General features: G+C 50.0%; 1 protein-coding gene across 2 annotated transcripts in view; it reads left to right on the forward strand.

Moving 5' to 3' along the window:
• The window catches only part of BBS9 (Bardet-Biedl syndrome 9), a 340,104-nt gene that overhangs the window by 72,951 nt on the left and 252,584 nt on the right, over nt 1-14,569 (forward strand). For both annotated transcript variants that reach the window (XM_056804267.1, XM_056804266.1), the window contains exons 7-9: nt 5,227-5,311; nt 9,137-9,320; nt 10,230-10,359. In XM_056804267.1, coding sequence (XP_056660245.1) covers nt 5,227-5,311; nt 9,137-9,320; nt 10,230-10,359 — 399 coding nt within the window. The remainder of the gene's footprint in view (nt 1-5,226; nt 5,312-9,136; nt 9,321-10,229; nt 10,360-14,569) is intronic.

Raw genomic sequence — 14,569 nt, forward strand, 5'->3', positions numbered from 1 at the left:
TCCCTTCTTAAGATTACTTTAGGACAGAAACCCTTTGCTGAACAATGGAAAGGACTTTGACCTATGCTTGAGCATAGAACAGGAATTTCTTTGAGTCTTGATTGATTTTAGAATTGATACAATGGAGATACTCCACCCTATTCAGTCCTAATAGGATTGAGTAAGGACTGCAGCCTAGATCAAAATTTAATTATTCCAATCTCTACCATACTCAAGTTAACAGGATTTAGAAAGGGCTGTAGCAAAGGAGTATAGATTTAATCATTGGAAAATATGACCTTCAACAGACATGTGCAAAAAGCCAGAAACCTCTGGGCGGTCCTGGGTTAAGCGAGAGCCTCCATTGACAGGGAAATTGATGAAGAGTGATTGGTAGATGTGAGGACTGAGGGGAGGCAACTTGGATGGTGTCCTTAAAGATAGGAGGGTCTGGAGACAGAAGGTGGTGGTTGAGTTTTTGGTCGGTGGTTCCTGGGCTCTGAGAAAGCTTGCTCTGAGGAAGCTGAAGGTGGGGGCCTCTGAGACTTTTCTCCATTTTGGACACGTGAGTAATAGGGACTGATCTCCTTTCTTTGCCCCAGCTATCTAAGGGCTTGGGCCTTTTGGCCCAGCCTAAACAGAAGGGGTATTTAAGCCCTATTCCCTTCTCTCCCCTTTCTCTCTCTCTATATATCTCTAATTCCTTTCTTGCTCCTATTGTAATTAAACTCCAAAAAAGGCTGACGGCTGACTTGAGTTTTTCATTTAGGAATTACATAGCTGATTCCTTGGCGACCTTAAATTAATATATATCAGTCTTTTAAAGTGATTCCCTTGTAACAGAAAGTAACCCCTGAAGCTCTCCATTTGCTCTTTATTTCGGTGGATAATGGCGGGCTGTTACAGTTAAATTAGTTTCTCTACTAAAAGTCTTATATTTTTATGAGGTTTATTAAAGATTAAGAAATAATGAAAATACAAAATAAGAAAGCATGTGCCTAGGCACAGAGCCCATTCACAACCACTTACTCGACATCTTGCTTGCTAGGTAGAGAGCCGCGTGTGCTTAGAAGTGGAAGCAGAGAGACCCGAAGTAGGCGGAGAGTCAGTTTAAATACAATTTGTGTTCTCTGCCCAGGTGGGAATTCAGGTGATATTATAGGGAATTCTGGGAACTGCCAAGGACTTCTGGGAATTGAAGTCTGGGGTTCAAATCTCCATTTTTACTCCCCCCCATTTGGTCCTATTGGGAAGAGTTTCCCCAAAAGGATCATGAAAACATAATCAACTTAAAGATTACAATAATTTGAGAATAAGAGGAAAAAAGAACAAAACCAATAATTGCTAAACACATTGACAAAAAGCCAGTTAGGGGACAGTCCCCTTTGGCATGAAAGTATACATACAAATAAATGTTCAATCAACCTCACCCAAAGTTCATTCTTGATCTTCTTGTGCAGCTTGTGGTCTGGAGGCATCTTCATGGTATCGTCTCCAACAGTTCAGTTTCTGAATTCAGAGAGGTAGCATGTTTCTTAGCCTAAAATTCTTCTCAAAAGGAATTTAAAATTTGCAATTTAAAATAATAATATTTTTACATTCCCCTGTGAAGAGGGTAATTGAAAAAACACAGGGATCATTTAGGGATGCATGGCTGAGTTATGAGGTATATGAATCAATTGGCAAGAGAAATTAAAAAGACATCAGAAAAATCCAAATAAAAAGATAATTTCTGGATGAAAATATAGACTATCAAAGTCTTATGTGTAAAAATTCTAAGTAAAGGAAAAATAAATGTGTAACAGGTCCTTGAATCAGGGCCCAATTAAAATGATATAAGCAAGTAAGCATTTACTCAGTCAGTAGCCAGGACTACAGAAAGTTTGCCACACTATGAAAGACAGAAAAGGGACTAGATTATAGGAGCCAGGTTAGGAGCCAAGTTTGGGATACTTGTCTGTAAGTATTTTCACAAAGAGTGTGAATACAAGGAAGGCCTGCGTCTTAACGTATGTTAAGCATCGCAACCTTGAGTCTTCACATTAGGTTCAAGTCCTTTGTATTGGTTTAGAAGTACATAAATCCTTCCTGGATTGGTTTATTTGTTGACCTCTGTGCTCTTTTGGCACAATTCAGGTTCTTTGGCCCTGTGAAATGGCTCTTTTGTATATCTTGTCCTGGAATCAGACAGAATCATTAAGCAAAGTCCCATAATTTTTTTAAACAATTAGTGGCATCATTTTTATACTCTCAAGCTTTAGGGGCATGCATTAATTAGCAAATGTATTTTAAACTTATATTAATGCTAAATCAAAAAAGTTAAAGAAAATCTTAATACTGGTGACATGTGCTTCAAATATAAAAAGGAGAGAAAAAATAAAAAAAACTGAAATAGTATATTGCACATGCAAGAAAAACATAATAAAAGAGTTTTAAAATTCAAAAATATAGCTATAATCATTGACATACTGTGTCAGCTAAGAAAATATAGAATACAAGTCTTTCTTACTAAAAATGAGATCCATTTCCTCTTTATATCTGGCCATGATCCACAGTGAGTACAAGCAAATGAATTTTACAAGGTATCAGTTTTTTTTTAAATAAAGAACAGTAGTACAAATATGTAGGTATCAATATCCCCCAAATTCTCAATAGTCCAGTTAATTACAATAGCAAACAAACCCACTATCATATTTCACATAAGTTGCTGTATGGCATTTTTAAAAGCCTATGAACTGATGGATATTTGTCATAATTTTTTACAGATGTAGCAAATCTTTCAATCTTGATAAACATATTTTTAAACAAAGTGAAACTTATTTTGGGTTTAGAATATCATCAAGAAATCTAGATATCATTCTGGGGAAGTAAAATGAGCTGAAGAGTTGTAAATGAGAGATGCTCTTTTATTTTTTGAGGGGAGCCATCCAGGGGTACTATATGCCCTCAGATTAACTTCCCAGCTTCTGTTCACATTTTTATAAATGTGGGAGTTGGAGGTTATAATTGTATTTCACTTCAGCTACTAAAATGGGCCTTACCTCGTGTTAGGGGCAGGCAAAATAACCAGAGATTGTTAAGAAAAATTCTAAAAATCATGTCTAAAGACATGATTTAAAATCAATTTGAGATATTTAGCTTATTAAATTTTCCAAAGGTTGTTATACAATGTTCTGATGGAGTCCATCTATCCTCTATGTGACAATTTACAAAGTAAAAAATAGAAAAGCTGTTTTTATATGGGCTTACTCAATAATGTTTGTTCAGTATGGTTATGGGGAAAAGCAACAGAATTTAACAGTAGTTAAAACCCATTACATTAAAATGATTCAGTGTAACAGAATAGTATTGAATGCAGTAATATATTAACTTAAAATCACAAAGTTAAATCTTAAAACAATCAGTAAAATGCAATAAAATACCAAGTTTTTTATAAAACATTGGAGTCTGAAAAGCCTTAAAAATATAACCTCCAGTCTCTTTAAAGTTCCTTGGGTTTTTATCCATTTAAATGCCTATTGTCAGAAGGCAGAAGATTGGTAAGGGGTAGGCAATGGAGGTTAAATTACCTGCCCAGGGCCATACCGCCAGGAAGTGTCTGAGGTCAGGTTTTAACCCAGTACTTCCCATCTCTAGGCCTGGCTCTCAATCCACTGAGTTGCCCCCCCCTCCCCCATAGTAAGGGTGGATTTTAGTAATCTCAAATTTGGCTAAAGAGTTGCAGGGAGCTGAATTTTTCCCCTGGCACTCAGGTGAAGTAAATAAAAGAATCAATGCAGTCAAAAGATATCCTTTTATTAAGTTCCTGTTTGGAACAGTCTCTTCCTTCTTTTCTTTCTCCCCCCCCCTCCCCATGATCTCCTGCTCCCAGTCCACGTGGAGGTTAATTGTAGCCTAAAGAAAAAATCACCCCTGTTTTTTATCAGCTGGTTTTTTGATCCTGAAGAAATTGGGTCTGCTACCAGCAGCCTGGGTGATCATCTGGGCCAGGTGAGAAAGAGAGAGAGACCACTGGGGTGGGCAGGGCTGGGACCAGGTCCAAAGCGGATGGTTGCAGGCAGGAGCTCAGGCAAGCAGGGCCGGGACCAGGTGAGTGATTCTGGGGGTCAAACAGGTCCAGATTGCATGAGCGCAGGTTCAAGCTGATCAGGAGACTTTTCTGAAAAGCCTTGGAGAAACATGGCTTAAAAATCATTATTTAGGCTAAAAAATTTGAGAAGTTCTCATCCAATCTCGTGGTCGCCATAAACTGTTACAGTTAAATTAGTTTCTCTACTAAAAGTCTTATATTTTTGAGGTTTATTAAAGATTAAGAAATAATGAAAATACAAAATAAGAAAGCACGTGCCTAGGCACAGAGCCCATTCACAACCACTTACTCGACATCTTGCTTGCTAGGTAGAGAGCCGCGTGTGCTTAGAAGCGGAAGCAGTGAGACCCAAAGTAGGCGGAGAGTCAGTTTAAATACAATTTGTGTTCTCTGCCCAGGTGGGAATTCAGGTGATATTATAGGGAATTCTGGGAACTGCCAAGGACTTCTGGGAATTGAAGTCCGGGATTCAGATCTCCATTTTTGCAATGAAGTTGCACATCACCTAGGCGGTAGCCATGGGAATTGCACTGGAATGTGCAGAGCTGACGAATCATCCCTCCCCCATGAAGGGAATTATTCCAAGAATTGTGGGAGCCAACCTACTTGGGGAAGGAGGTTTGGATCGTTGGATCCTGGTTCTGGGGCTGGGAAGGCTGAAGGGGTCCTCGAGTCCATCCACGTGACTTGTTCAGGGTCACATGGGCTGTTGTCAGACCCACTTGTGAAGTCGCCGCATCTCATTCCCTGAGCCAGCCCTGCAGCCCTGCAGCCCCTTCCTCTCCTGGGTCCATGTGAAGGACGAGGCCAGCCCCTGCCCTCCCTCCTGAGAGGTGCCGGCCGCCCTCCGTGGAGCCTCCTCCCCAAGCACAGGGAGGCCCTCTCTGCTTCTGGGTGTCCTCCGCCCTGCTGCAGCTTCTGAACATGGGCTCGTGACTTGAGACCCTCTGATGGGGGCCGGTTTGCCGTGAAAACCCCCGTCGTGGCCTAAGGGCGGTTCTGGCCCCAAACTCCATCTCCTGTTGGAGGATTTGAGTCTCTTCTTCCGGGTTTAGTTGTATCCTCCTGGCGTTACTCCCTTCTTGGAGAAGGCCCCAAGCGCCATGCCATGGTCCCATGTGGGTGCTCACCCGCCTTTCTGTCCATCTTCCCGCCAGGTACCAAGTCCTCGCCTTCGCCACAGACGCAGACAAGAGACAAGATTCCGAGCAGCAAAAGCTCGGCTCTGGGAAGAGGCTGGTGGTGAGTGAGGGCGCCTCCACGTAACTGGGAGGGCGGGGGAGAGCTGGGGAGGGCCTGCGGCACCCGGGGTGAGGGGAGCAGCCCCACTCCCCCCAGCCCTGTGGGGTGACAGCAGGGGCGAGGACGAGGGGAGCAGCCCCCACTCCCCCCGGCCCTGTGAGGTGACAGCAGGGGTGAGGACGAGGGGAGCAGCCCCCCTTCCCCTGGCCCTGTGGGGTGATAGCAGGGGTGAGGACGAGGGGAGCAGTCCCCCTTCCCCTGGCCCTGTGAGGTGACAGCAGGGGCAAGGACGAGGGGAGCAGCCCCCCTTCCCCTGGCCCTGTGGGGTGACAGCAGGGGTGAGGATGAGGGGAGCAGCTGGGCCCTGGGGGGTGATGGTGGGTTCCGAGAGCCTCCTCTGGCCCACGTGCCCAGGCCCCACTCACATCTTGCAGAGGCCACTTTCCCTTCTTGTCTGTTCTTGGATGTAGTTCATCGTGGAGCATTTGGTGAGGCCTGCTGTGTGCCAGGCACTGGGCCAGCTTTGCAACAAGCAGGAGGAGTCCCTGCCCCCACACCACCAAAGCTGGGGAGCCTTTGTGGGCTCTGGGGAGGTCGGGGAGGAAGATATGCAGGAACATGGCCTGGGCAAAGGCTTGGAGGCAGGAACCAGGAGTCCTGCGTGAACAGGGCTGTGGATAGGGGGGAGGAGGCTCAGGACCTGCTGCTAAAGGGCCAACACTGGCCGGCTCTGCGGGCTCCTGGTCTCTCCTGCAGAAGTTCCTTCCATTGTTGGGATAACATGGGTGGTCCCTCCGTCCATCCTTGGGGCTCCCAGGCAGCCCGGGACTGGCCGTCGTTAGGAAAGTCGGATTGGAGGGGCGGGAGGGCTCCTGCTCTTCTGTTTGAGCCGCTCTCCTGGCCCGGTTCTTGGCTCTCCCACACTAACGGCAGCTCAGAGAGATCCAAATAAAGCCACCCGGAGCCGACCACGGCGGGATGAGCCGACGGGACCCAAGAGGGAAAAACCGGAATTGGGATGCTGTATGTTGGAGGAGCCTCCGGAGCGATCAGGAAATTGGATTACTTCTGACCCGGAGGAATTTGACGTCGGTCACCAAGTGACCGCTAAAACACATAGCTGGGAGTAAAGCAGGACCGCAGATGAGCGCCGAGAAAAGGGACAGGCACGCTCTCCCTCAGCCCACGACCGACTCCTCAGGGTCAGTGAGCCGCGGTCCAGGCCGGACTCCCCTCCTTGAGACCTTTCTCTGATGGGGCTCAGCAGTGGAGGAGAAACAGCTCGGGGGGGGGGGGGGAGAGTCACGCACACAGAGTCACCCCAAAACAGCGACGTGCTGCTCCAGAGGTAGAAATGATGCTTTAATAATAATAAAAGTGTTTCCACGGCACTTAAAGGCTGAAGAAGGACTTTCTTCCCCCTGCGAGGAAGCAAAGATGTGATTATGCCCATTTTCCATGGAGGAAAAGAGTCTCTAAGACTGGGATTTGCTCAAGGTCACACAGTTTCAGGGGAAATTCGAACCCAGGCCTCCTGACACCAAGTCCAGCACTTTATCCACTATATCACTCTGTCTCTCTCGTGGTAGAAAGGTTTTAAATGAAGCTTTCAGGCTCACAGACTGAAGAACATCACTGGTTCATTTTTTATTGTCTGTGAGGGTTTTAAAAATAATTTTGTTTTATTTTTTAAATAATATTTTATCCCCCCCCCCATTATAGGTAAAAGCAGTTTTGCTTTTTTTTTAAATATTCATTTTTCAAAAGAAGTTTTTGAGTTCCAAATTCTCTCTCTTCTAAGTCTTCCTCCCTGCCCTCCCCACCCCCCGGGATGGCAAGCGGTCCGGTATCGTTCACATTTTTGTGGAAGAGTTCTCCAGTGGAAAGGAAAAAGAAGACTAAAGAAGATGAAACAGAACGTGTGTCTGTGTGCATTCGAATCCAGTTCTTCAGGGGAGGGCGTGGGGTCATTTTTTGTCCCGAGCCTCGGGGTCTGCCGTGGCTCCCTGCATCGCTGAGGACGATGAGACCTTTCACAGTTGTTCACCAGGAACGTTGCTGCCCAGCATCCGGGGCTCTTCTGGTTCTGCTCGCTTCCCTTGGCGTGGGGCCACGCAAGTCTTTCCAGGTTTCTTGGAATGTGACCTGTTTGGATGGTGGAGGTGAAGGACCACGCCTTGGCTCCGCAGAGCCCTTGTGATCTCCCTGGCCCTCAGGTGGTCGGGGAGGTGTAGACGAGGTTTCTGGGGGAGATACATTGAGATATGGAGGGGCTGGAGAGATGCTCGGCTCGCTTTTGCCACGGCAGCTCTGTCCTGCTCCTGGCAGACTCTGCTCCCCTGATCCCGGGTCCAGGGCTTTCTTCACCTCTCCCCAAGGTGGCAGCTTCAGGCCATCTGTCCCGGACCCAGTGTGGCAGACTCCAGGGCAGTGGTCAGGGATCTCCAAGGGGCCTCGCCTGGCTTTCCCAGCGCGGGCTGGCTCCCGAGGTGCTGGGAGGATTTAGTTCCACCAGGAGCTGCACCATGTCCAGGGTCAGAAATGAGGAGGGTGTAGGATGGCCCAGCTCCCTTTCCTCCCCTTGGCCAGGAACTTCCTTTGCTCTTTGGTGGCATCCTTGACGTTGTGGCCATTTGCAGACTCACTGGGCCTTCTACACCGCGGCGGTCCTTGTGTTCCCATCCAGCCTTCAGAAAGGAGCTGCTCCTCTTATTTACTTGTTTATTTTAGCGTAGTGACAATCGTGGGCGACAGCCAGTGGCCCTCCTGCCCAGGCCCGGCCAAGGAAGGAGAGGAAGGTGTGGGGAGGCTCTGGAAGGTGGAGGCCAGGATGGTAGAGGACAGACATGGAAGGGCCGCAGTCTGCACCAGTGAACGGAACATCGCAGTCAGAGGTCCCCTTGGCCTCAGTGGCAGACATTTGTTGTAGGCTTTCTCCCGCGGCCCTCATTTCAGCCCCATTTTGAGATGAGGAAGCTCCAAGAGGCCGAATGGCTTGGCCACAGTCCTTCAGCCAGTCCGTGATGCTCCTCTTCCTGACCCCTGAGGGCATGGCTCATCCTTGGTCCTTGGTGAGCCACTCTGGCCTTCTTGGGCCCCCCGGCTCTTGATGAATTCTTCAACTCTGCCCACCGTCAGCCTCCTCCCCAGGAAGCCTCGCTTTGGAGCTGTCCGGATTCTGCTGTTCTGCAGTTTTGTTCTTGTGCGCTGCTTGGGTGTGAAGCCTTCCGTCAGAATCTCTGAGGTGCTTGTGGCCTCGCTGGCAAGAGCAGCCTCGGCCCAGGTGCTTGCGGTGGCCATCGCCAGTGCGCGGGCCCAGGAGAGCCAGGCCAAGGAGGCCCTGCCTTCCCAGAGTTGGGAGCCCCTTTTTAAATCCCGACCTTCTGTCTTGGAATCCATACTGGGTGCAGCAGAGCGGGAAGGGCTAAGCAATGGGTATCAGGTGCCAGGAAGGGTCTGAGGCCAGCTTGGGGCCCGGGACCTCCCGATTCCAAGTCTGGCTCTGTCCAGAGCTGCCCCGCTGCCCCTGCCGTCTGTTTCCAAACCAAGTCAGGAGTGCTCACAAGTACAATGTAGGAGGGCTACCATGGTAGAGAAGCAGTTTGCCAAGAGGGCAGAGTTCCGAATCTGGGCTTCTCTGAGCACATGGAGCTGTGGCTTCCTTCCACTGTTCTGGGGCCTCGGGCCCATCTGGGAAGTGCCAGATGCTTAGGCGACGGTCGGTTCGCCCGGTGGAGTGCCGGGCAGAGGCGCCTGGGCTGGCCCCGCGGTCCCTCTGCCCAGATCCACTGCACGGCTGTTAACTGCTGTCGTCTTTGCTCCAAGGTGGATTGGACCCTGAACATCGGGGAGCAGGCTCTGGACATCTGCATCGTCTCCTTTAACCAGTCCTCGTCGTCCGTCTTCGTCCTCGGGGAGAGGAACTTCTTTTGCCTCAAGGATAACGGGCAGATTCGCTTCATGAAGAAGCTGGACTGCAGCCCCAGCTGCTTCCTGCCCTACTGCTCAGGTGGGTTTCGGGGGCGCTGTGCGCGGGGGTCGTGGCCGGGGCTCAGACGCCCTCCCGTGAGCAGCGCCGCCTCTCGCGCCTTCAAGTTTAAGAAGTTGGTTTGGAGGCCGCCGCAGGGGCTGCCTGCCGTCTCCTTTGCCTCCGAAGGTTTAAGAATTTGCCTTCCTTTGGGAGGCCGCTGCAGGAAGGGCGTCTTGACGGGAGGGTCAGGGTGGCTTCATGCGGGCTCGAGCCCTGCCATGCTCCACTGGCTGTCCTGCCCACAGCCTGGGCTCAGGGGTGGCCGGGGGACCAGGAGGTCCAGCAGTCACTCTGCGAGGGAGATGGATAACTGGGCCGCCCGGCAGGGGGCTGGCGCTTCCCTGCTTGGTTCAGAGAGATGACACATGGCGTCTTGACTTTAGAGCCTTTACTTACAGGCCTTAACATTGAGGAAAAATAACTCAAGTTTGTGTAGCATCTTTAAGGCCCACAAAATACTTTCTTCACGATAACCTTGGGAAGGTTGGAGCCATTGTTCCCATTTTACAGATGAGAACACCAGAGAGGCCATGGGCCGCTGGGTGGCCCTGCAGTGGATCGAGCAGCATCAGGAAGAGCTGGGTTCCAATCCAGCCCCAGCCACGAAATCGCTGCGTAAGCCCTGCTTGCCTCCGTTTCCTCCTCTATAAAATGGGGGTGGGGACAGCGCCTCAGGCCTCGCTGTGGGCGAGCAGGATGGGCCGCGTGGCTTGGGAGCGGAAGAGCGGAGGCGAGATCCTGTAGGGAATCCTGGCCGTCCCCTCAGTGCCCTTTAGCCTCCTCGGAGCCTCCGCCAGCTCGGAGGGGGAGGTGTCGGGCGGCGTGCGGGGCCTCCCAGGTCAGACCTCGCGCTCTGGCCTCACCTCTCCGCCGCTCTTCCACCAACAGTGTCCGAAGGCTCCATCAACACCCTGGTTGGAAACCACAACAACATGCTGCACATCTACCAAGACGTCACCCTGAAGTGGGCCACGCAGCTCCCTCACGTGCCTGTCGCGGTCAAGGTGGGCTCTTTGCAGTAAGTCCGTCCTTTCATGCTATGGGGGCGGGGGCGGGGCGGGCGGGGGCTGCGTCCCCAGCAGGACAGAGGGGCGCTCCTCGGCGCAGGGGCCGGTGTGTGAAGCTGTCCACTGCACGCTCTGTCCTGTGTTCGAGCCGGGCGGGCTTACAGAGCCATCTCGTGACCCAAGGAAGGGAGGGCGCCGCCCTTCAATAAACCCCGCCTCGTGCTGCCCCTCGGCCAGACGCTGGGGCCCACGAATGAATGGGTGGCTCAGTGAATGGGGAGCCAGACCTGGAGATGGGAGGTCCTGGGTTCAAATCTGGCCTCAGACGCTTCGTAGCGGCGTGACCCTGAGCACGTCACTGAACCCCCGTGGCCCCGCCCCTGTCGCCCTTCTGCCTTAGGTCTAATACTTAGTATTGATTCCAAAACCGAAGGTAAGCGTTAAGAAATGAGGAAGAATGAATCGGGGAAAAGTAAGGATGTTGGAACAACGTCCTTTTTCATGTGGTCCTGTAGCGATGCTAACCTGATTAAATGGAAATGGAGTACAGAGGGACAGCGATTACAGTAGTCAAAGCCGCCGCGGTCATGATCGCGGGCTAGGTGCGGCCTGCCGTTGTCGTACCCTCCACCTTCACGTGGGACTCGCCCGGTGACGGGGCGCTGCACCCAAATCAGCTCCATGGACGCGCCAGCTGCGCTCCGGCCGAGTCACGTCCCACGCACGGGTAGGTGCCCGTCACCCCTGGTAGGTGCCCGTCACCCGCGGGGACTCAGCTTGTTAAGAGTAGCGCGCTTGTGGCTGCCTGTCGTGTCGTGGCTCCCTTTCATCAGCAGCCGCTGCGCGCTGCCTTCCCCTCGTGTGGCCTCACGAAGCGAGTGAGCCCCTTGGACGCGCGGCGCCTTCGCATCCAGAGTGGCTTCAGACGGGAAGGAAAGCCCGGGCATCCTGCTAACAGCGTGCCCCGCTGCCCGTCGCCACCGAAAACGAGGCGCTCGGGGCGCTGCCATTCAGAGGTTCAGCTTGCTGCCTCGAACAGCCTTTGCCTTCCGGGGGGGCCCGACTCAGGCAGGCGCTCGCTGAGCCGAGCTCGGGCCTCCTCAGCCTCGCGAGGCCGTCCGTGGAGGCTGACGGCGTGGCACCACTTGGACCAGGCGAGGGCTTGGCCACCCACAAACTTGCAGGGCCGCAGGACACTGGAGGCGAGTTTTGTTGTGATCGACGTGGTCTGGACGAGCCTGAATTGCCTCCTGTAGCACTGGGGCTCTTGGCGTTTAAACAATTCTGATAAGCATGTTTAGAGAGCAGAGCTTGTGTGTCAAGGACATGATGGCCATTTTCGGTTTCCTCTGAATAAATAAGAAAACAATGAGTTTGGGCCACGTTGGTGCAATTCTACTTACCGATCTTGGCGTTCTTTTTGCCAGGTGTTCTGGGCTCTTGTCACCCTTCTGGGCGGCCCTGTCTCCGCGGGATGTTGTCTTTTTACTTTAAACTTGATTTTGAGTATTGACAGGGAAGGTAATGGGAGGAGAGCCTCGACCGACTCCCTGGGACGCCGCTCCGTCCGTTTCTCGGTGATTGACATGGTCTTGGGCCAAAGAGGGGGTGCCGCCGCCATGCAGAGCGAAGGCTCCCCAGGACCGGACACCGTCGGAGCTCGCCTTTGTCTAGGGGCTCGTGGGAAGGCCTTTCCAGGCCGCTCTCCGTGTGGGAGCTGGGATGGGACCAGGCTCTCCAGATGCTCTCAGGGTCTCTGTGACCCGGTGCAAGGCTCTTAACCCTTGTGAGCGTGTTTTCCCAATCTGTAAAAGGGAGGGAGATACGAATAGGAGTCACCATAGCCGTCCTGTCGTCCTGTCTGCCTGCCTGCCTCACATGGTTAATAGAGTCAGATTTAAAACTGAAAAGGTCTCAGAGACTCCCTTATCCAAGCCCTTCATTTTACAGATAAGGAAACTGAGGTAGAAGCAAATGACTTACTCAGGGTCATGTTGGAAGCACCCAGCAGAGGGTTGGAAGTCCACTCATCTATCTTCACGTCCAGTGTACCATACTGCCTCCTATACAAATAGGAGCTTCTATTGGTTTAACAGATGTTAGCAGCAGAAGTTCCACTATAATGACAATATTTTAAAGCTCTGGCTAGGGGCCCAGGGCCCCCTTTCCCTTTTGTTACAGAGAATTCTCTAGTTTGTATAACGGTGAGTAAAATGAATATATTTTTCCAGGGCTTGCATGTAGAGCCACTTGCCATAATGAAAAGTATTTAGTATTTTATTCTTAGTCTTTTGTTTCCCTGCTGTTCTTTGTCTGGGATGCCTCCCCATTTCTCTTCCATCCGCCTTCTCTCGAACCCCTTTCTCCCTCTGGCTGATGCTCCCCGGTCGTCTCTTCTTGTTTGCTCCCTCCTTGTCTTTGACAGAAAGTCCCCTAAAGGCAGGGATCCCATCTCATCCTTCTTGAATACCCCCTGCAGCGACTTTGAAGGGACTAGAGCTGGAGGTAGGATTAGGACATGGGGCGAACCAATGTTGGGTCCTCGATGAACCCGTGCTGGCTTGTAGTGATCACAGCTTTCCTTTCTCACTTTTAAGCCATCTCGTTAGCAATGCACTCTAGAATGTTTCTAGGAAAATCCAGTCAGCCTCCCTGGAGCTGAACTTGAACAACTGGAAGAGTCTTTTCTTGCTCTTCTGACCCTTCAGGATTCAGTTTGTCCATCTCCAGGCTTCCAGCCCTGCGCTTTCTTGGTGGTGTTCCAGAGATCTCAGACAGCAGCTTGTTTTGGCTTGTCTGATGCCACATCCCTATTTGGACACCATCTTTTTAGCCAGCTGTTCGCCTCTCCTACCTGCCTTACTTGTTCAAAGCCTCCCCCTCCCATCCCTTGTCCCTACAAATAGTTCTCTATTTGTCCAGGACTTTGGATCGTCTCATTTTCTTCTGGCTGCATCTTTGGCCCCAAGTGAATGTCCATAAGTCAGGGCAGCTCATCAGGTTGGATGGGTCTTGGGAGTCTCTCATTGCATTCTGGACACACGCCCTGAGAAAGCACCTCCTCTCCTGACACATGGCGCCGCGGGGCGAGTTCCCCATCATGACTTTCTTTTCTTTCTGGGAGCTCTGCTGGGTTCCCTCCTTCCGCAGTGGGTCCATCTCAGCCCTTTTGGGAAAGATTCTTGGAGCAATGATGGGTCTCCCATGGTTCTCAGATGGTTCCCTTTCTTCCCTGTGGGGCTCTCCTGATGGAGCTTTGGATTCTCCTTTGCCTCTGGGTTATTCTCCTCCTCCGTTGTTTGTGACAACATGCTGTTCATTGAAGAGAGACATTGGTCTGGGCCCTTCACCTCCCAGCAGGGAGACCTTCTGTGTTAACATTCGTGCAGGTGCAAGTCAGTGGCAGCCAAGTTAGAGAAGCAGAATGATGTAGATGTAGATATAGATGTAGATGTGGATGATGTAGATGTAGATGATGCAGATGTAGATGTGGATGATGTAGATGTGGATGATGTAGATGTAGATGATGCAGATGTAGATGTGGATGATGTAGATGTAGATGAAGATGAAGATGATGTAGATGTGGATGATGTAGATGTAGATGTAGATGATGTAGATATAGATGTGGATGATGTAGATGTAGATGATGTAGATATAGATGTGGATGATGTAGATGTAGATGAAGATGATGTAGATGTAGATGAAGATGAAGATGAAGATGACGTAGAAGTGAATGATGTAGATGTAGATGTGGATGATGTAGATGTAGATGATGTAGATATAGATGTGGATGATGTAAATGTAGATGATGTAGATGTAGATGAAGATGAAGATGATGTAGATGTACATAATGTAGATGTAGATGTGGGTGATGTAGATGTAGATGAAGATGAAGATGATGTAGATGTGAATGATGTAGATATAGATGATGTAGATGTGGATGATGTAGATGTAGATGATATAGAAGTGGATGATGTAGATGTAGATGATGTAGATATAGATGTGGATGATGTAGATGTAGATGTGGATGATGTAGATGTAGATGATATAGAAGTGGATGATGTAGATGTAGATGATGTAGATATAGATGTGGATGATGTAGATGTAGATGTAGATGATGTAGATGTAGATGAAGATGATGTAGATGTAGATGATGTAGATGTAGAAGCAGTATATATATATATATATATATATATATAAATAAAAATATGATGTCACTCT

The sequence above is a fragment of the Monodelphis domestica genome, chromosome 7 (assembly GCF_027887165.1).
Source record: "Monodelphis domestica isolate mMonDom1 chromosome 7, mMonDom1.pri, whole genome shotgun sequence".
NCBI classification, from domain to species: domain Eukaryota; kingdom Metazoa; phylum Chordata; class Mammalia; order Didelphimorphia; family Didelphidae; genus Monodelphis; species Monodelphis domestica.